This window comes from Hippichthys cyanospilos, chromosome 15, assembly GCF_059441005.1.
Source record: "Hippichthys cyanospilos isolate Australia breed blue-spotted pipefish chromosome 15, RoL_Hcya_1.0, whole genome shotgun sequence".
Taxonomy (NCBI): Eukaryota; Metazoa; Chordata; class Actinopteri; order Syngnathiformes; family Syngnathidae; genus Hippichthys; species Hippichthys cyanospilos.
This window is the reverse complement of record NC_142383.1, coordinates 14,427,501-14,450,166: the sequence shown is the minus strand read 5'-3', so window position 1 is coordinate 14,450,166 and position 22,666 is coordinate 14,427,501. Positions and strand designations below refer to the sequence as shown.

The following is a 22,666-nucleotide window of genomic DNA, read 5'->3' as shown; positions in this document are numbered from 1 at the left end:
TTTTTTTTCAATCTCCCTTTTTCTCACCAAAATGTTCTCACTGATTAAAAAAAGAATATTAAACGACAGCGACCTTTTTTTCATTCCCCCCTGTACTTCTCCCTCTTATATTTTTCATCCCTCCCTCCTTTCACGCAAGAAATAGAGGAAAGAGAGACAGAGAGGAAAAATGTAAAGCAGTAATTTTTCCTACAACTGTGTCTGCGCTCCCATTGTCTGCACTGTTAGGCGGTGAGAAAAAAAAAAAAAGGATCACGGAAAGAAAGAGCGAGAGCCCTTTCGGTGAATGATGTGAGCCCCGGAATGATGGAGAGAGTTGAGCGAAACGCAGGAAAACGCCAGCCCCTTCACTCCCACGTTCGGCCACTTAATTTATTTGAACTTTTAATCTAATTATTAGCTATTAGAGACGGGGGTTCAAAATCGGTCCCTCCTGCGTTTTTTTTTTTTTTTTTTTTGCTTCCATGGGAGCGGCGGGATTCCCGCGATATCCCAATGGCCCGTCCACAAAGCCCTTGTCCAAGAAAATTTGTCAAATCCTTCACGTGTCCGGCTTTTTTTTTTTTTTTCTCTCCCAATGCCGCTGTATCAAAGAAGAACTTGGTTTTTGTGTCCTCCCCTCGACATTTAGCCCACGTCTGTCGTTAAAGAGCCCCATTAAGCAGCGGGGTGACAGTGATGGATGCCGATGTGGGTGTCACCCGGTCAACAAAATAAACTATCAATGTGTGTTTGTGATAGGAAGATTGGTAAGTTGGTCTCACACACACACACACACACACACACACACTGACAGTGTCAGCGTTAAAGAGAGTCCGGGTAACAAAGCTGTGTGTTTAATTGAATTAGGTTAAGACCGGCCCACAATTTCACAGCTTTCACATGCGTCGAGCCTTTGAATTTATTAGCCATTCTTTGTTGTGGCCTCCTTTTGTCATGCATTTTAGTTGACCATTATTGATTTCAATGACTTGTAATGAATACTTGTCACTAGGTATTTATTTGAGTTTATTTGTCATGCCGGAGAAATTCGTTTTTCAGGTAAGCGTTTACCAAAAGGGAGATTGAGGGAACAGAGTTTGGTTGTAGTTTGAGATTGTTGTTTTAAATGACCTTTTTTGAATAATTTTTTTAAATTATTATTGTCATTCCTCCCAATTACCGTATTTTCCACACTATAAGGCGCACCTAAAAGCCTTATTTTTTTTAAAAGCTGATGGTGCGCCTTATAATCAGGTGCGCCTTATACATGGATCAATGTTTAGATTCGTAGATGGGGAATGAAGTGATAAAGTAAGCTTTACCTGTTTCTTTTGTGTGTTTACAGTTGAACAAGGTTGGTATTATATATTGACATTGAGTTATTATGCTATTGAGAGTTATTTTTTGAGTTATCATTGTTATTACTTTGAGTATTACTATATTGTGATTGAAAAAGTTTTAAAATATGTCATTATTGCGCCATACAATCCGGTGCGCCTTATATATGGAAAAAGTTTTAAATGTGTCATTAATTGAGGGTGCGCCTTATAGTGCAGAAAAAGTGGTAGTTTTCAGATGTTTACCAAAACATGTTGGAATCTTTCGCTTCTTCTCATTATTAAGAATGCCGATCGGAAATCAGGTCCAATCGCATCACTTTAACCCCTAGGTGTCAATACGGGTCATTAATATAAAGTTTGCCATCAAAAAAACTAAATTTGCAAGCATTTAGGCGCCATTTTGAACCTCTACCTGTTTTGACGATCTTTAGTCATTTTTAACGCTCTCAAACGTATTAAAAGAAATAAATTGAAGCTATTAACTTTTGGAAATCAGGTCATAATGTATCATTTATATCATAAAGATGCTTGAAAAAATAGCAAGATTTTAGTTCGAATAACATTTTTGTCTGGATGACGTCAATATTAAGCTAAACTCGAAGGGAAAAATTGTATCTGAAAGCGTTTCCAAACTTTTGCTTGACTGACTTTATAATGGATGCTTCTGAGAGAACTTTTATGAATGCAAATTGCCCCCTTCCACTTAAATCCCACCGCTGCTATTTCTCGCAAATTCTGTTTGGAAATGATTTCTGAAAAAGCGAGCTCCGTTTTCTTGAATTCACTGCAGCGCAGCTCAAACGCGTGCACTGTAATTATATACTGTACGCCTCTTGAGTTATTTTTTTGTAATTTGTCAAATGAAATGAAGTCATCTTTGCTCTCTCTTCAGGCGTCCCCGTCAAGGTGGTCAATGTGAAGCAAGGAATATCCAAAGACAACCCTTTGGATATCTTTTTATTTCTAAATGAGATTGGGTAAGCATTTTTCAAATGTGTTTATTGTAATAATTTTTGTTGCATTTACTTTTATTTAAAACGTGTTTGATTGTTTGCTCCAATTTCACAATAACAATAAGATGCTTCCAAGTTTCCCTTTCAGTTTTTTATTCAAATACAACTTTTAAAATGTTAAATTAGTTTCAAAACAGAAAAATGGATCGTAAATTTTGGACTGTAAACCGCTACTTTTTTCTCACGTTTTGAGAATCTAGTACGGATTATCTTTAGTTTTTTTTTGTTTTTTTTTTACTAGCCACCAGAGAGTAATCTCTCTGAAAACAAAGGAACACAGAAGACTATATCAAAGTATTGATTTTCAGTTTGAACTGCTATTTTACTAGCAACCAGGAAGCACTCTACAATAGTAAACACGATCAGGCATGTTACTGTTGCGTTGTTGCAGTATTCTAACAATATGAGTGTGTAGGTTGTATGTTGAAAATATATTAGTCCTGATTTTAATTCTAAACAAGCAGGGGTGCTCAGTCTGTGTTGAAGGCAAAAATGTTGCTGTAAACAGACGTTTAAAAAATATTTTAAATAACAACAGAAATCTGGGTAATAGCTGATGTTACATCCTGTGGCTTATAGTTCCGCGTGGCTTATACATGACAAAACTCGATTTTCTGTCCAATTTTTATTGCTGTGGATTATACTTCCTTGCAGTTTATACTCTGAAAAATACGTTATACAAATAAGGATTTTAAAAAATCAATTTGGATACAGTGAAACAATTGAATATACTGAGTTAAAATTTGCTGTATTACATGTCTGAACTTTATGAATTTCTCAGGGGAAAGCACGGAGTGGGTCGCATCGACATTGTGGAGAACCGTTTCATCGGCATGAAGTCTCGAGGTGAAAATTATGATTTCCATTTTCATCTTAGCCCCCTTCTCCCACTGCCTTTTTCTTTCCGAAATATCTCTCACTCATGTGTACTCTTACAGCAAAACACTTCTCGATATTTAAACCTTTTTCTTCAATTCAAGCCTTCCTTTTCACACCGGGAGCTTTTACGCAATTTTCAGTTATTTTACATGAACGCTTCCAGTCGGTAAAAGCAAAACGCGTCTTTGGAATTACAGACTTCCATTCATAGTGGCGTGTGTGTGCGTGCGTGCAAATATCCACGGGAGCAAAAAAAAAACAAAAAACATTTGACTGTGGACCTGCTCCACAGGATGCAAAACATCTGTCCATCACTTGTGCAGTTTGTTGTCACTTCAGCTCTGTTTTTGACAAACATCACAAACGAGAAAATAAGTGTGCGAAAACACACAAATACACCTACACACCTTTTCACCACCATTGAGCGGCCGTGACACAACGTTGGCAGGTAGAAATGGGAGAAGTGGGAAGCCCACTTTTCTCTCTCGTCGCCTGCACAAAAGAAGCGACAAAAAGAGGTGGAGGCCAAGATGTCCGGGTGCTTTGACGCCGTCCTTCTATAGAACGACAATAAACGCTGGTGGGGAGGTGGATGTCATACTTATTTTCTTTGTCAGGTCATATTTATTTGCGTTGGCTCAAAACAATCTGCGGGCCTGTCAAAGCGCTGTCGGACCTCTGACCTTTTTTCGCGCGCGCTCGGAAATTACTGGATGGGGACTATTAAGGAAGATTGACGTGGCCTATTACCCTAAAACCCAACAACAAGAAAGAAGAGTCCGCAGCTCAATTATTAGCAGTCCCAATCGTATGAACAGTTTTGTATACGTCTAATAGTGATCATGGTGAAAAATACGTTCAAAAGTTAAATATTTTTAAGCCGTTTTTATGAGTCATTTGCGATTTTCCTCATTTTGCATCACATGATATGAAAGCTCAAGTAATGAGCAATCAGCTCAGCTAGTGAATAGTGAAGAGCATGATGGCATTTTGTTTTCAAAGGTATTATTTCGACAGAAAAAATAATTTCATGAGCAAATTAATTATAGTCAAAATATTACCTTTTTACTGCAGAAAAAAGGGGGTGCACATTTTTGCAACCATGTTATCTCATGAGTCCTTTTTTTTTTTTTTAACTCCCACTCTAAAAGATTTTTTTTAATGCGTCGTACAGGCGATAGGTCACACTCATGCTTGAAATGCAAACATCACATGACCCAACCCCAAAAAACAAGGGAGCCACGATTGGTCATTACCTGATACTTTGATGTCATTTTTCTTTTTTTTTTTTTGTCAACCCACATTGCAAAATTGGCCACCCCCTGAGATGGATGAAAAACAACTGGATTTTGCCGCTTAATTCATTTTTTTATAAAAGCAATAATAATCAGAATGCTGTGTTTAGACGAGTAAGGACCACATAGAACATATTATTGTAAAACAAAAAGTTTTGGATTTACTTTTCTTTTAAGCAATGGATATTTTAACTCAAATCGAGTCTCACTTGTAAGATGGCCAATATAAAAAAAACTCTCAGCCATGTGGTCTTTACTGCAGGATTTACTGAGAATCAGCGTTTTTTTTTTTTTAACGTTTTAATTTAATAGACATTGTGCTGCTCCTTTAGGTCTCGACCACCAGGGGGCATAATTGAGTAGTTATGTAATCCATGTTGATTCTGTGATGAAACACTCAAGATCCAGTGACTTTTTATTTTATTTTTTTCAGATCTGCCAGTGCCTAAAAGAAGCTTTGTATTGTATTTCACACTTGGCTGTAGATTTAGTAAATTGCCTTCATGTTTTGCATGCCTGTAGTCATTTTATGAGATTTAAAGCTGGAAAAGCACTAGAGGTGTTTTCTCCTTAAGCCTTAACTCACCATCCAAATAGCTTCCCATTGTTCTTCCTCTGCCGTTAAGCTGTTTTTAAGCCAAGTTTAGTTGGAGGCAGTTTTAACTTATTTATCTGATAGAAGGCGCACTAGCGGAAATGTCCCGACGTGCCTTCCGCACCTCTCATTGGATCACCAAAAGGCCACGAGCCTTTAAAGCTCAGGTGGCGGCCGTTTGAGGCTTTGGACAATTAGCGACGGGGCTAAGCTGGGTTTCTGACCGCCAGCGCCCCAAGTAAGTGCATCTCCGTTTTCAGGTCAGGACCGGCGCTGGAGGATTTGCAGTTGTACAAACCGAGAGATTAAATAGCATAGCAGTTTTCTCTTTTTTTTTTTTGGATTGAGTTGACATTTGAGTGACAGCTTCATTTCTGCTGTCAGCCACCTCAGTTTTTTTGGCCCCTCCCCGATCAGAGGGGGTAAATTGCAGGGTATATAGGCAGAGGCCCCGTCCACGCTGCTGGCTGGCAGGGGCCTCCTACCCTGTCATTTAGCCTGCGTGGACACACTCGCCCATATTTAGCAAAGAGCTGGCTGTCACATAACGCATGAATAATATGACGGAATATTCAAATGTGATCAGACCAAATCTATGTCATGCATTCTTAATGAGCTCAAACGAAAATTGCTACCAACAAATTTATTAGAAATGAAATGTAATTTGGAAAAATCTAAATACAATATAAAATACATTGTTTGATGTTGACACGATCATGAAACCTTGTGTACTGTTTTGACAATTTTTGGATCATTTTCTTCCACATCATTCTGGCAGTAGTTTAGCAGAGGGATGTCACACACCTGGACGTGTGATAACTAAGCGGTCGTGCCGTGTTGAACTTTGACATTTTGTCACCAATTGGGTGAAATTTCAGCTTCCTGGTGTCTTTTTCAATGCAAACAACATAAAGCTTTTTTTTCTCATAGTATTATGCACACTATCAATGCACGGCTGTGAACTGAAAGTCATTCCAGGTCTTAAAGTATTATCCACATCGTAAAGCTGCCTTAAAAAAATCGCAAGACGTGCAAAGCTGCTACTTGAGAAAAAATTGCCGACTTTGAAGATTCTAACATCTAAAATGAAAACAAACTTGAAGCTGTTGACACTTTTGACCGGTGTTGTAAATCTCAGAAAGTTCCGCTCTTTCTCCCTGAAATTAAATACGATGTTACTTATTTCCCAGGCATTTACGAAACTCCTGGTGGTACCATTCTGTTGGAGGCCCACCTCGACATCGAGACGTTCACCATGGACAAGGAGGTGCGCAGAATCAAGCAGGGGCTCGGGATCAAGTTCTCAGAACTCGTCTACAACGGTAAGTGGCTCAAATGTGAAATAATATTCATCCATCTATGACTTGATCCGTCCATCTAGCTCGACTCGTGTGTTTAGTGCGTGTAGCTCAGGTGTCTTAATCCTCCCTTCTGCTCAGTCCCCAGTCTCCTCTGCACCTTCATCCACATAATAGGATCAGTGCCATTAGAGACTCGACTATTCAGCCACTTCACTTATACCCTCCAGACGCAAGCTGTGAACGCACACATACGCGTGCAGACACATTGTAGAAATTTTATCCCAACGAATAGGCAAGAAAAGAGGTTGATAATACATATTTTTTTATTTTTGCCATGGACAAACCATACTCAACTATAAGACGATAATATATATATATATATATATATATATATATATATATATATATATATATATATATAATCTATATCACGACAATTTTCAGTATAGCATCTATAGAAAATTAACTACCGTAATTTCTAAAACATGCTGAGAAAAAAGGTGGGTCAAAAATAACTAAATTAAAAAGCAGACCGATCCAATATTTGGATAATTTGATGGAACCTTCTGTGTTATTTTGCACGAAACAATCCTAAAATGCAAGATTGTCTCAAAATTAAGTTTTGTTAAAAAAAAAAAAAAGACAGTTGAGCCACACAGACCCAAATATCAAGTCATTTTTTTTTTTTTTTTATCCATAATTGGATGCAGGAAATTAATTCAGCATGAATACTATAAATACATTTATTTTTTTTCAATTTTAGAATAAAAAAATAGATGAATAAATACAGTGAAAATGACACGATCATATAAATGCTGGGCCGGATTAAAGAGCAAGACCTACTTTGCACACCCATGGATTAAATCCATTGGCTTTAAAACATTAATAACACAGCATGTGTCTTATTTTAACAACCACCTGTCCAGCATCTGTTTTCCATTACTACAATATTCAGTGTCCTCCAGAGACTTTGTATCCCTTTCCCAGCTGAGAGATGGATTAAAAGAATAAAACAGTCCGCAAAATGCGCACATGCATTAGATTTCCGTGCAAGACCCTGAAGATATGCGACAACATGCTTATCAACGCTAATGGCCAACTAATAAACTTAGATTACAATAAAAACGATAAAAAAAAAAAGGAGAGCTTGGCGGTCTTTCGTCTCTGGACGAGGACAGACGATGAGGTGGAGGTCAGGTGCTGATCAGAGGAGGACCCCTGCCAAGCGGCGCGAACAAACGCTCGCACGAGGTTCCTCCATCTGTCTGGAAAGCGATAAGTAGGAGGTCCAAAATTCAACATTCACACCACCCACATATCCACTAACAAGATGGCGGTAATCATCTTGTGAGCTTTACATTTGGAATTGGACTTGCCCTTTACAGTTAGCGCAGCCAATATCACAATTTTTTTAGTAAGACTACATGTTTAAATTTTCATTGAACTTTTAAGACATGCTGACAGCTCCCTGAACCTGTTTGTTAGAATTTTATAGCAAATAATTATCGTTTAAAACTTGTTTTTACACTAATATGTTCATTATAGCACCATTAATCTAATTGGAGTATAAATTACAATAAGCAGCAAAATCCCATTTTTTTTATCTACCTCAAGGCGGAGCCATTTTGTTGTCGACTTATAATGACGTCACAAATGCTCAGAGCTCAGATAACGACCAATCACAGCTTAGCTTGGTTTAGGAACGAAAACAAATGTGCCCTGATTGGCCATTTTTTGTTGTCAGTAAGTAACAAAATGGTCGCCTCTGACAAGCTTACAATCGGGTTATTTTCTGGTTAATATATTCTAAATACGCAGTTTTAATCAGAAAATAATAAAAAAAAGAATAACAAGTTGTTCAATGAACATATGCTTTTTTTTTTTAACTGAAAATTAATATTCGTTCCTTTTATCGTTTCTCAGCTCCCCTGACTACTAATAATCGGTATCGTAACTATTTAAACCGATCTCTACAAAAGACTAACCCCTCCCGTACACTAATAATGTCGTGTTTCCTCTCCCAGGTTTCTGGTACAGTCCAGAGTTTGACTTTGTGCGCCACTGCATTGCCAAGTCCCAGGAGAACGTTGAGGGCAAAGTGCAGTTGTCTGTCTTCAAAGGTCATGTTTACATTTTGGGACGAGAGTCTGCTAAGTCGCTTTATAATGAGGAGCTGGTCAGGTAAGCAAAAAAAAAAAAAATAGCTTAATGAACATGTACTGCATGATTATGGGGTGGTCACAAAACTTTTTTTGCACCATAGAGCAAAATTTTGAAAAAAAAATGCTCAGCTTGCGAATGCCCAAATGAAGAAAACACTTGAACTGTGAAAGCAGTCAAAATGGGATTGACATAACTTTTGGGTTCCGCATCTGACCCAAAAAGATGACAACCCCAAAATTGGATTGTTCTTAAGGGTATTCATTAATTCAGGTGGTAAAAAAAAAAAACAAAAAAAAAAATATATATGTTTTCTATGTCTTATTCATTTCAGATGGGCCAAAATAAAATTGTCTAGTTTTTGGTGGTTGTTTTCTGGATAATGTAATTTTTACTCTTAAAAATTAGAGTAAATTTCAACTCAAATTGGGTTGAAAAGATATGACTGAACTATTTTGGGTTATTTGTTTAGCTTAAAAATTTGGGTTAAGATGTGTCAGTTTTGCCCCCCAAAAAAGTTGGGTCAAAATATTTTGACTTACCTTTTTGGGCTGAATGGATTAGGAATTCTTGGGTTGTTTTGTACCAAAAAAAAAAAAACAAAAACAACCTAAAGAAAACAGTTTTCTGTGTTATTGTGTTGTTTTTTGGGTTCTTCAATAACTCAGAAAAAACACCGTTTTTTTTTAACAACCATACTTTCTGTGCTTATTTTCTAATCCGATTTTTGGGGTGGTTTTGCGGGTTATATACTGAAATTATTTAATTCACTGGGTGGATAAGTAGTTAGCACATCCGCCTCACAGTTAAGCGAGTTCAAATCCAACTGGCTCTGGAATTTCCCATGTGGAGTTTTCATGTTCCCCCCAAGCTCGCGTGGGTTCTCTCCGGGCCCTCTAGCTTCCTCCCGCATTCCAAAATACGCATGGCAGGTGTATTTGACACACTAAATTGTCCTTAGTTGTGATTTGGATGCAGCAACTGTTATTAGCGTGTTTTCGAATGGGGGGGTGGGGGGTGGGGGGCTGCCTATCGTCAGGTCATCTCGCCCGAGTACTCCCGCGGCCTCCGTCAACACGCTACACGCACAAAGACATCAGAAGAGCGGCAGGCTCAGGTCCTGAAGGGCGGCCCCCGACCCCGACCCCCCCCCCCTCTTCTTCCAAGCACCCCCGTGACCTCGTAACCGCGCTAACAGTGGGTTTGTTCAGGACGGTGACCCCCGATGCCCCGTGGGCAAGCTCAGCACTGACCAAAGTAAAAACTCCTCCATATGCCTCTCCATCCCCACTTGAGTCACACACACACACTCCACTTGTACCCTAAAGTCAGACGCTTAGTAGTGTTTTCAGGCAGAGGAGAGAGAGCTGATGTAGAGCGAGCTTTTAAGAGGAAAGGAGCAAAAGTGTCATGCTTGTTAAGCGGGTCAGGAGGAGCGATGCCTCAAGTGTACAGCCGTCTAGTTTCTCACAGTGCTTTGCCTGGCGTGTTCTTCTGTAAAACAGAAAAGGCTAAAAGAGCTCTTGTTAGTTTCCCTGTCTGTGAAGTCGCTTTTCAATCGCACAATTGGTGAGGTGTCCTCAACATTTTTTTTTTTTTTTGTCTGAATATTTTCCACAAGATTTTTTTTTTTTGATAAATCAGAGCCTTCAGTAAATGTTTGTTTTTGCCTTTGCAAAAAACAGCATATAATAAAAGTATAATATAATGCATATATATATATATATATATATATATATATATATATATATATATATATACATATATACATATATAAGTATATTATATATGTATGTGTATATATATATATATATATATATATATATATATATATATATATATATATATATATATATACAAAATAAAGAAGAAAAAAAAAAATATATATATTGTTTGTTTTTGCCTTTGCAAAAAACAGCATATAATAAAAGTATAATATAATGCATATATATATATATATATATATATATATACAAAATAAAGAAAAAAAAAATATATATATATACAAAATAAAGAAGAAAAAAATATATATATATATTGTTTGTTTTTGCCTTTGCAAAAAACAGCATATAATAAAAGTATAATATAATGCATATATATATATATATATATATATATATACAAAATAAAGAAAAAAAATATATATATATATAAAATAAAGAAAAAAAAAAATATATATAAAATAAAAGTCTTACCTTTAATCAGTCACTCAATGTTAATCACAAATCCTGTAAGGTTTAGTTTTAGTAATTTTTTCACATTTTTAATTGTCGAATGCAAATAAAGTCTATCTAGGTACGCTATAAAAATAATGCCATATCTATTCTTGGCCGGTGGTGGGATAAGCTCAGTTGTTGGCGTCAAATCGCTACTTTGTTGTGTGTGCGAGGTGTTGTGTTTCACCGCCGCACAGTCCTCAGGGCTTCCAAACAGATGGGCCCAGTGGTTCCCCACAAAAGAACTCACAACAAATGTCCCTAAAGAAATAACAAAAGGAGCCAGTAAAACGCACTGATTCATAGCCTGCTTTGGTTTAATGGACAGCGAGCGATAATTCATGTCACCACCACAACTTACCCGGAAATGGAATTGCAATATGTACAGTATGTAAAAGGGACGTTTTAGCTTTTATTTTGGAATCAATGATCAAATTCGATTTGCAATTTTCCGCCATGTTACAGACCAAACCAGTTATAATTAGTGAATGTCAAGAAATAATGCCATGTTCTTGATGAGTGACAAATTAATCCAATCAAAATAATTGTTAGTTGCAGGCAGACTGTATTGTATAAAAATATATACCGTATTTTCCGAACTATAAGGCGCACCTAAAAGCCTTCATTTTTTTAAAAAAGCTGATGGTGCGCCTTATAATCAGGTGCGCCTTATACATGGATCAATGTTTAGATTCGTAGATGGGGAATGAAGTGATAAAGTAAGCTTTACCTGTTTCTTTTGTGTGTTTACAGTTGAACAAGGTTGGTATTATATATTGACATTGAGTTATTATGCTATTGAGAGTTATGATTTGAGTTATTATTGTTATTGCTTTGAGTATTTCTATATTGTGATTGAAAAAGTTTTAAAATACTTCATTAATTGAGGGTGCGCCTTATAATCCGGTGCGCCTTATATATGGAAAAAGTTTTAAAATATGCCATTAATTGAGGGTGCGCCTTATAATCCGGTGTGCCTTATATATGGAAAAAGTTTTAAAATACGTCATTAATTGAGGGCGCGCCTTATAATCCGGTGCGCCTTATAGTGCGGAAAATACGGTACATATTTTTATACAATACAGTCTGCCTGCAACTCTATGATACAATATCCAATGCCTTGAACAACTCATGATCAAACGGTTACACATAACCAGCTAACCAGATTCCTTCTTTGTCACTCACTTAGCCACGCCCCTTAAAGACACACATCCAACACATTTCTGCTACACTTCAGTACATACAGTACAAATTTCATTTCATATTTCCATTTTTTTGCCACTTTTTACCCACTACAGTGCTATTTTTCTGATCAAAAAAAAAAATGCGTAGACTTGCTCAAGTACGTTTGCGAATGATATACCTTGAAGGAGGCGTCGCGCACATATGCAATTTCGCCGCGGCAAGACACAAACCCCCCGCCGGCATCTCGCCGCCTCTCGGTGGGCAACAGTAAACGGCATCATTAGCACAGTGGTAACACAGCCCGTCACCGCACCCCATCCGAGAGGGAAATGTCACCCTCCTCGCCTGTCCGCCCGCTCGCCTCTCAATTAGACGGCAGGGTTTCCGCCAGCAACACACACGCACACACACACACACGCTGCCATATTCTCCAAAGCCACTCACTCATAATGGCGCTCAGGTGCCAAGCGGGGAGCCTCGTATTGAGAGTTGATGATTTAGTTGTCAGACTTTCTTTTTTTGTAGTGTTTATCCTATCATTTGTTGGCAATTTCCTCTTTGGCTAAGTGCTCGCAAAGAATAAGCGCCAGGAGAAAACACTGGGCGGCCGGGAGACGACTCGGGCCAGGCAGTGTATTAAGCACGGCAGGTAGAAAACTGCCGTAATTACACGCCGCGCCGAAGAACGCTTTTGTGCGCCGCGCACTCGGGAGGGATGGCGATACAGAGCGAGTCATTGATTTAGCGGCTTTTTACCGATCGGCGCAAGAAAGGCTTTGGATCAGGGGCTCTCAAACTTTTTGGGTTCGGGGACAAGATGTCGTAAAAGTCGAAATGCAGCATTCCGTATGTGGTATTTTGACCATTTTGGGTCATTTTTGTCAACGTAGTACATAGTACGCAACTATGTGTGATGACTAAGTGGTCGTGCCGTGTTCAATGTGTTTTCACCACTTGGGTGAAATTTCAGATCCCCGGTGTCTTCTCGCAGTGCTTTCCCTTTGATTAAAGATAAAAGGATTGGACAAAATTCTGCACAAGGGTTAAATTATAATTGTTTTTGTGAATTAAACGGTAAAGACGGACATTTTCATCCATCTCTGGAGGACGGCCATTTTGCCACTTGCTGTCGAGTGAAAATGACATCACAGTTGCTCAAGGGTCAGCTAATAACCAATCACAGCTCACCTGTTTTCTGAATTTGGTCATGAGATGTTCACGTTGCATTTATTTATTTATTTATTTATTTATTTATTACAAGCTTCACAGTTGTTTAAAGTGTGATTATTTATGGAAGATTTTGCACTTGTTTTATTTTTAAATTATGGGGATTAAAAACATAAACGGTAATGGATTAATCTGTTGATTTTTTTTTTTTTCCTTCCCATGTTTTTGTCAATCAATCAAATAGAATATTAATTAAAATGTTTGAATAATCAAATAGTTCAGAAAATTTACCTAAATCATAAATGACCATTCTGTTTTGGTCTGTAAAATGTCAGGCAAAATTTTTGCTCATTGAATGCCAAAGGAAAGTAATTGTTTTAATTTGATTAAATACAAAAATAATAAGTCTGCTTTCATGGCGGGAATACACAGAAATCTAAGAATATTCACTGGCTGAAATATTGGTGGATTAGAACATTTTTTAAATACACGACATCTCAAAATGATTGAGTAAAATATGATCAATTTTGGTGATAATCGATTCGAGGCTGTCGCGCTATGTTGCCGTCTTTCAGCTCCATCTGGTTGACTTGATATGATGGGATTGTTTTATCAAAAAAAATGAGCATCTATTTTTGTTATGGTCCATTATTGATTGACTTTTGCACAAAAAAAAAATGCTGAAGTGGAGAATCGACGGAGGAATCAATACGCACATTTTTCCCGCAAAAGGCTTTATCAATGATCCAGTTATCTCTGCGGTTAATGAGGCTTCACGGCTCGTGTGTTTATCGTTCCGCTCATTCAAACATTTCACTTTGTGCCCCTGTTGTCTCTCTAGCATGGATGTGCAGGGAGACTACGATCCGTGCGACGCCTCAGGATTCATCAGGATTAATGCTGTCAGGTGAGACCCCCTCGCCCCAACTCAACTCTCAGAACCAGATTTTCTCCTTCTGCACTGGCCTAAAGTAAATACACAACATAATGTAAAATCTTCATTTTGTATTGCTTCTTAAATTACGGCTCAAAAAGTGCGCCTTCACATTAAAGCAGTGTTTCTCAACTATATTTTGCCAGGCCCCCCCCTAGAAAAGAGAAAAGTTTTCACGCCCCCCCCCCCCCCCCCCCCCCAGTCGATGCACTAAATATAAATGAGTTTATTATTGATGAAAATTGTTTAAGTATACCTACACATGTTCCATTTTTAACAACAGAAAAACGCAATATAAATCAACTTTCAACAACGTAATTATTTTTATCGTGTTTATATGGGTTATAGCTTAGTCTAAAACGGAAAAAAAAAAAGAAGCAAGTGCACCAAAGTGCCTGAACCTAAAAGAAAATGATGAAAATGATTACTTTATTGCAATTACATTCCACATGATAAAAACAAAGCCTTTTTCCTTGGATCACCCCCCCCCCCCCCCCATTGCACCTCTAGTCACTATTTCACTTTAATCTGTGTACAGTTCAGAACTAGACTAGGAACTGAACTGTTTCTAGCCGCTTTGTGATGACATCATCATTTTTCCGTCCTCTGATTGGTCGCAAGCTAAGTTTGACTAGCAAAATATAACAATGAAAATCTCTGGTGAGTATGCTATACTTGTTTACATTTTTTAAAGCTTTTGTAATGTCATTAGCTCATGTGTTATAGTTCCTCATTATATTGCATTTTAGTACAATATTATTTATTTCCATAATCGCGACGTGATAGTGGTAGTAAGTGATGGATTAAGTCGAGAAATTGCCGCTTAAGGTCCAAGTATGAACATTTTACTCTGCTAATGTATTTTACTATAAATGTGCATTGTCGTTTTTTGCACTTTTAAGGAAATGACAACAGATTCTTTCACCACAGGCTGAAGGAGCATCAGCGTCTGCAGGGTCTCTCCAGCAACAAGCAATGAAGCAACAAGATGTGCTTTGCAACAATTTGAAGTAATGCCAGCTCCCTAATACTTACTATCATTTACTTCTTTTTTTTTTTTCTCAAAATCAAACCACTCAAATATTTGCTTAATGGTGATTACTGTGTTCCGATCATTACTCCTAAATGGAATAATACTGAATAAAAATCAAATTAGTACTTTATGGGCTTTATCGCCTTGTGTTTATAAATGTAGTACATACAGAATCGATGGTTGCACATCCAAGCGTTTAATTCTCTTAAGGATTTTGAAATAACACAAATAACAGTTTAACTCTTTTAATGTCTTGCGTTTTGGAAAAGAAAGCAAAATTCTTAGAGTCCATTCCCATTAAAAAATAAATAAATAATAATGTAGTTGACGGGAATTTAAGTCGATGGCACTCCTCGTTAGGGTTCCTGTTGACATCCTTTTATGTCAACAACGCTTAAAGTGTTAAAAAAAAAAAAAAGTCACGTCCTCAAAAGATAATTATTGATATTATTTCAGACATTTTTCTAACAATTTATCAAGTAAGTAATACTGCCCCTATTGCTTTTAATATTTATTAGTGATAGACATACGAAGCTTCATGAAGCCCTTGTGATATTTTCTCACTCCTCTAGATGGCACTCTCAGTTCAAAGAAGAAGGGGAACTTAACACATTTCTACTGCACTAGTTTTTATTTTCAAACCAAGAGTGTAAAGAAAGTAAAAAAATAAATAACACAAGTGCTTCATGAAGCTTTGTTTTTGCATTACCACTATTTACCTTCAAGGATGACAATGTGGTCAAATATAGGGATAAAAACAACATTTTTTTAGCCATTTCTACTCTGTTGCTAACTAAAACAGCAGCACCCAAGGTCTGCCAGCTAATTTATGTGGAGTATTCCGAAAGTGAAATATGGCAGTGATATTGTTGAAATTGATTTCAAATCAAGGCCTCCCCATGCACAGTTGAGTAAAAAAAAAAAACAAAAAAAAAACACTTCTGGTCTTTATTTTCAGTATTTTGACTTTTTTTTCCCCCTCAGGTAAAAGTGGGCTAAAGTTCAGCAAAATTCCATTAACGTTAACGTGGGGCGTTCCAGTCACGAACACTTCATTCAGCGTATCACTGAAAGGTGTCAGAGGCAGAGTCCACGTCCATAAGGGGACCGCCCGTCGGGCTTTGGGACCCCCCGCCGGTTCTAATGGCCGATGACGGTCCCTCGGACTCTTTGAGTGCCGCGCTGCCCCCCCCCCAACCCCACCGGTCCACCTCCTCCCGGCTCCTGCTCAATTACACGGCAGGCGTCTCGGTCTTTGCCTGGTCAATTACCGGCCGGCCCCAGCATTTACTGTCACGCGCGCACAGGTTGCAAGATAATCAGCGTCTGAAATGGCCCCCGTATTCAGATTAGTCAGTCAAGCTGAAGGCAGGGCGGGTGGGGGTGAAGCGATAGGGGACAGCTATCAATCTCAATCAGACTTGAGAATTTCGGGGAGGTTTTCAAAATCTTACCGTCAAATGTCGTCATTGAGAGAGTCTGTGTATTTTCGATTGTCTTACTTTGACATTGTTTACTCCCCCCAAGTCTGCTTTCTAGGAGGCGAAACGAATGTAGTCACTATAACATAGCATAGGAATAAAATGATTCATGTTTCAATTGATTTGCTCTTGTTTTGAAAACCATACAATCCCTGGCACAGCATTCAAAACTATCAAATTAGACTTGCTGATAGCTACAGAAAACCTACTAAATTCTCATAACCCTGAAGCGCTTTCACATTTGAGAACCTATTTTTTTTTGATAAAAATACAGTGTATTATACAAGTGCCCACCATCACATCATGAAAATACAATTTTAACTGGGGAGTGAAAAAAGTATGAAAAACCAAGAAGCCCTGACAAAGAAAGTGAAGCTGTGTTGGTTCATTTTTTACAGTTTTCCACAAAATTCACTGTTTTTGAAGCATGAAATACAGAATAAAATGGAACATTTTAATAATTATTATTACTAAATAATAAATAAATAATATAATTCTCAAAATGGCTATTGAGTTTTTAAAAATTTGTAGAAAAAAGACAAATGAGATTTTGACCTCAGGTTCTACAACAAACAAAAAAAAAGCATGAAAAACAAAATTTTATTAGTGCTCTCATTCAACAGGCCATGCATTAAAATCCAAATCAATAAATTATAGCCAATAAAAATGCATGGAAGCTTTCACACTTTCTCTGCCAAGTGAAAGAAATACAATATGTACAGTATACATATATTTTACAACAATACTTTATCATATTTATAATTTCATATATATATATATATATATATATATATATATATATATATATATATATATATATATATATATATATATATATATATATATATATATATATATATATATATATATATATATATATATTAAATGGCAAAGCTTCTTGATAAATAAAATAAAACACCTGAGTTGCATACAAACGACGCAGCTTACCAGATTTTTTTGGGAGGGGAATAAAATATGTTTTTTGTTTTTTTTTCACCTGGTCTGACTATCTAGAAAATAGAGACGTAAACCTGCAACAGATATGGTCCCAAATGAAAATCCATGTTGTAGAGTTTTTTTAATGAGTAAGATTGCTATGTTTTGACTTCAAAAGAAGAAATATCGCAAGAAAAATGGCGAGGTGAACCTGCAATCGAGAAAAATAGGATCTTACATGAAAATCAAATCGAATGGTGATGTCACGACAACAACAGCATAAAATCTCATAAAATCCCGCTCTGTCGTTTTCACTTTTTGTAGAGGCGCAGGCATCCTTAACGCTGCACGCTAAGCTACTCGCCCATTCATTCATCAGGTGCTTCTCATATTCCATCTTCTCCTTCTTACCTGCGCTGACACCTGACCAAGGGAATTAATCATCCTTGACCCGGTACCAATTATCCATCATTACCCACTCAGGAGGGAATAGACATGCGTAACAATAGCGCGACATGAAAAGTTGGCGGCGGCTGCCCTAATGGAGTCCCGTGCTGTTCCCCCGTCTCTTCGGGAGTCGAGGTCGACTAACCTTCAAGTTCCTGTCACCGCGCACAAAGCCAAAGTACAAAGGGGCTCGTTGTTCACCTGACCTCTCCGGAGACGAGGTGAAGGGACGCTTGCGCGATGTTGAGAGCGCCAGTTGGGTCTGGCGTGGGATTGCTCTTTGCTCGCTTTGGATCTGATTTACTAAATAGCAATATTTAATAGCTTTAAATCACTTTGCTAGCTCTTTCCCTACTGGGAGGAACGGCACTGTTCTTTAATAGAAACATTTGAAATTCTTAGTTTCGTGGTTTTATAACACCATGACAGAGGCTATTCATTAGCCCCTCTATGGCGTTTTGAATTCATTGTTAGCATTAATTTATTTTCCTTCATTTATATTCATATATATTCATATATATATATATATATATATATATATATATATATATATATATATATATATATATATATATAAAACAATTTATTAATGGTTATCCTAGTATTTGCAAGCAAAAGTACTTGATTACTATATTACTTAATTACTTATGGTATTCAATTCCTTTAGTAGTTAATTCTCTATAGCAGGGGTGTCAAATTCATGTTTATCGTGTCCCACATTGTAGTTATGGTTTCTGTCAGAGGGCGGGAATGACTGTGAAGTCAAACAAAATTTTAAAGTTCGTCACACACTTTGGCAGTTTGAAAATCAGAGGCCTGTAATCACTGTTCAAAAGAGAGAGAGGGACCTTCAACGCACCTTCAATGAATGCCTCCTTTTAAACGGTTTTCATATATAGGGCGCACCGCATTTTAAGGCGCATAGAATAGAAGCCACAGTTGTACAAAATATAGTATAATCTCATCATCATATTAGGTATAGACAAAATATTACTTTTTATGCTAAAAATGTCTAAATAAATTTAGTATCCTTAGCTTGAAAAGTGTGCAAGTGGGGTCGCTCTTATCTCAAAGCACAACCCACTCAACTCTATGAAAAAAAGGCTTTCAATACACTTGACAGACACTAACATTTACACAGGAGCCTTGATGTTTGTTTTAAATGTACGTAAAATTAAAGTCGTGTAGTTCCCCTGTCGCAGTATTTGTTCTTCATGGAGCCTTCGCCGATATTAAAAAAAGAAAAAAAACTCACGTTGGCTGACCTTTCCTCTGGCGTACAATGAGGTGGCAACAATGACCACCAGGGGGGTTAATTACACACAATTACAGGGTGACGTTGCCTTGCTTTTTTTTTTTTTTTTTCGTAACCTTAGACCAAAAAGCTCCATTCGCCCAGAGTCCATTATGATGTCCTCGACGTCCCCCAACTCAGCTTTCCACCTCCTTCTAGGCTTGACTCCTGTTTCACACCATTGCCATAAGTGTGTGACTGTGTTTATATATATATATATATATATATATATATATCTTTTTTTGTTGTTGTTTTTTTAATTACTGTAAGTTAACGCGCCAAATACACTGTACATTAACTGGTAAGTGATAATGGAGCACTCCCGGGAGGTCTGTGGCGCCGGATTATGTGATGAGGTCATACAAAGAGATTCTTGATTGTGACAATTTCCTATGATTTCATAAATAACGGTGAAGACGTATCCAACAGAATTTTGTTTTGAAAATGTCTCTGCCTCTCATATAGAATTTTATAATTTACAAAATAGTGTTTGCAGTTTTGCTATTTCATTTTTTTTTTTCCATAATTTAAGGGGGCGTGTCAGAGTTAGCAAAAAGAGAGACTAGAGACAAAGAACAGAATCTGAGTCAAAATTTGTGCTTGTCTATTATGAATGAAGCAAGAAAATCCACCTGTGGTTTCCATCTCAGGGACGGCCATTTTCTCACTGGCTGTCCCCTGAAGATGACATCACAGTTGCCCAAGGCTCAAGTAATGACCAATCACCTTTTTTTTCCAGCACTTCACCTGGAACTCTTGATCACCAATGTTGACTTTTATATTGACAGATGCAATAGATTATTTTGGTGTATGAATTAAGCAACAAAATCCATCTGTTTATCTGTAGCATCCATTTTGTCACTTGTTTGCTTGAAAATGACATTAGAGTAAAAAAAAAAAAAAAACTAATAAAAAAAACAGGAGCATTTTGCTGTTTAACTCATATTCCAAAAACGCAAAATAGATCAGAATACTCTGCAGAATACTTCAACATTTAAACTCATTAATGTGTGTAATTGCACTTTTGACCACTAGATGGCAGCATTTTTTTTGTTGAATTTTTCTGTTAAATGTCTTTGTAATCCTGCTTTTTATCCCTACAGTTAAACTGATGCCTGCTTTCTTACATGTTTCAAAAATCTCAGTTTTTGAATGGAATGAATTAAATAGCATTTTCCGGCCTACTCTAACATATTTGCCTTCACAAAGGACTGATTTTTAATACTGCTCTCGTATGCAGCAGAGCGACAGAAGGTGTGTAGCGTTATTTAAGGGCGTCTGCAGTCTCTATGCATAATGTCATAATTTGTTCATTGTGTGTGTGTACAAAACGGCGCCGACGCGAGCAGACACGTTCCCGTCGCTCTGGAAACTTGATCTTTTCGCGAGAACATCAAGAGACCATCTGTGAGGAAACATGGCAGGATACACTTTGCCTTGCAGGCTCTCTTTCACATTCACGGACCCTCTATGTGTGTGTCTGTGTGTGTGTGTTTTCCATTGATGTCAAAGCCTATTTTCTGGTGTCAAAGGACAGCCATTGCCAGCTCCTGTCCTTTAGATCTATAGACAGATGGGGCCATTACGGTCAGAAAGCCCCCCCTTTGGCATTGTTTGGACTGAGCCGGTGATGAAATATTGATGGAAAAATAGAAATATTTTGCCTGCTGCTCCGTGTTGGAGGTTAATGAGTGTGAAGGCTCAGCCGTCTCCCGTTACAACAAGATGTAGCTCGACAACTACCGCCATCATCGACAGTAGCGGTCTGAAGGGATCGATAAACTTTCAACACTAGATTAGGTTACGGAGGTCTGATTGATATACTCGATAGATAGATAGATAGATAGATAGATAGATAGATAGATAGATAGATAGATAGATAGATATTTCATAGCTAGCAAGAAAGATACTGTATTTCATAGATAGATAGATATTTCATATACTGTAGATATTTCATAGATAGTTTATAGCTAGCTAGATATTTCATAGCTAGCAAAAAATGTGTGATAGATAGATAGATAGATAGATAGATAGATAGATAGATAGATAGTTCATAGCTAGCAAGAAAGATATTTCATAGATAGCAAGATAGATATTTCATATACTGTAGATATTTCATAGATAGCTTATAGCTAGCTAGATATTTCATAGCTAGCAAAAAATGTGTTATAGATGACAGATAGATAGATAGATAGATAGATAGATGGATAGATGGATAGATGGATGGATGGATGGATCATAGCTAGCTAGCTATATATTTCATAGCTAGCAAGAAAGATATTTCATAGATAGCAAGATAGATATTTGATATACTGTAGATATTTCATAGATAGATAGTTCATAGCTAGCTAGATATTTCATAACTAGCAAAAAATATGTTAAGATAGTTCATAGCTAGCTAGATATTTCATAACTAGCAAAAAATATGTTAAGATAAGATAGATATTTCATTGCTAGCAAGATGAATATATCATAGCTACCTAGCTAAATAGATAGCTAGATTTTTTTTATGAATAGCCAGAAAGTTGTTTCGCTGCTACCTAGCAAGCTAGCTAGATATTTCATAACTAGAAAGACATTTCATGGCTAGCAAGATAGATATATCATAACTTCCTGGCTAGATAGTTAATTCATAGCTAGATAGCTAGATATTTCACAGCTAGAAAGATATTTCACTGCTATCTAGCTAGATAATTAATAAATATATTTATCTGAATAAAAATTAAAAAAATTAAAAAAAACACAAGATTCGGGAACCAGATCATGAGCGGGGTCCCTTATCACTTTGAAACGTGCTAAGTCTCAAGCCTGTTGGATTTTAGGCTGTGAACACAAACATGATTATGTTCTTTAAAGATGGTTTCACTGTATCAGAGGCAGCCTTACAATGCACCCCCTCCCCCATTAGCACCCCCGGGGGCAGCAGCGTGTAATGCAGCATGTTGATCTCCAAATCAATAGATTTATCCCTCTCATTTGCTTGCGCCTCTCCCTTTTGCGTTTGACTGTTTGGGGAGAGTGCGAGGGAGGGGGTCCGCCGCCGGGGTTTGTTTGCTGGCACTCGTCCTTTAAGCCCTTCGATCGGCGGCGAACGGATGAGGGGGAAGTCGGAGGATGCTCTCAGTGGCTCCCTTTGGATGATGTAAATGTTTAATGTCGTTGGTTATTTGCTTGTTTTGCGGCGAGTGTTGTTGTGATGGATGTGGGGGTGCTGTTCTCGCCTCTGGAGGCCGCTGGCAGTTTTTCAGATTGTCGGGCCCGCCTCAGTGTTTAAGTGCTGGGTTGCGTTATCCGAGCATTCCAAGTTTACATCAAGTCGGACTTGGGTCCGGCTTTGACGACGGCTAGACGTCCTCATCCGTCAGCGATCAACCTCCCTATGTCGTACTTTCCTTCCTTCCTCCATTC

General features: G+C 37.6%; 1 protein-coding gene across 1 annotated transcript in view; it reads left to right on the top strand.

Moving 5' to 3' along the window:
• The window catches only part of ass1 (argininosuccinate synthase 1), a 31,567-nt gene extending 16,337 nt beyond the window's left edge, over positions 1-15,230 (top strand). Inside the window, exons 10-15 of the mRNA XM_088435132.1 lie at positions 2,215-2,299; positions 3,117-3,181; positions 6,295-6,426; positions 8,430-8,586; positions 13,975-14,040; positions 14,998-15,230. Of these exons, the coding sequence (XP_088291258.1) occupies positions 2,215-2,299; positions 3,117-3,181; positions 6,295-6,426; positions 8,430-8,586; positions 13,975-14,040; positions 14,998-15,046 (554 nt within the window). The 3' untranslated portion in view covers positions 15,047-15,230. The remainder of the gene's footprint in view (positions 1-2,214; positions 2,300-3,116; positions 3,182-6,294; positions 6,427-8,429; positions 8,587-13,974; positions 14,041-14,997) is intronic.
• Positions 15,231-22,666: the final 7,436 nt, after the last annotated feature.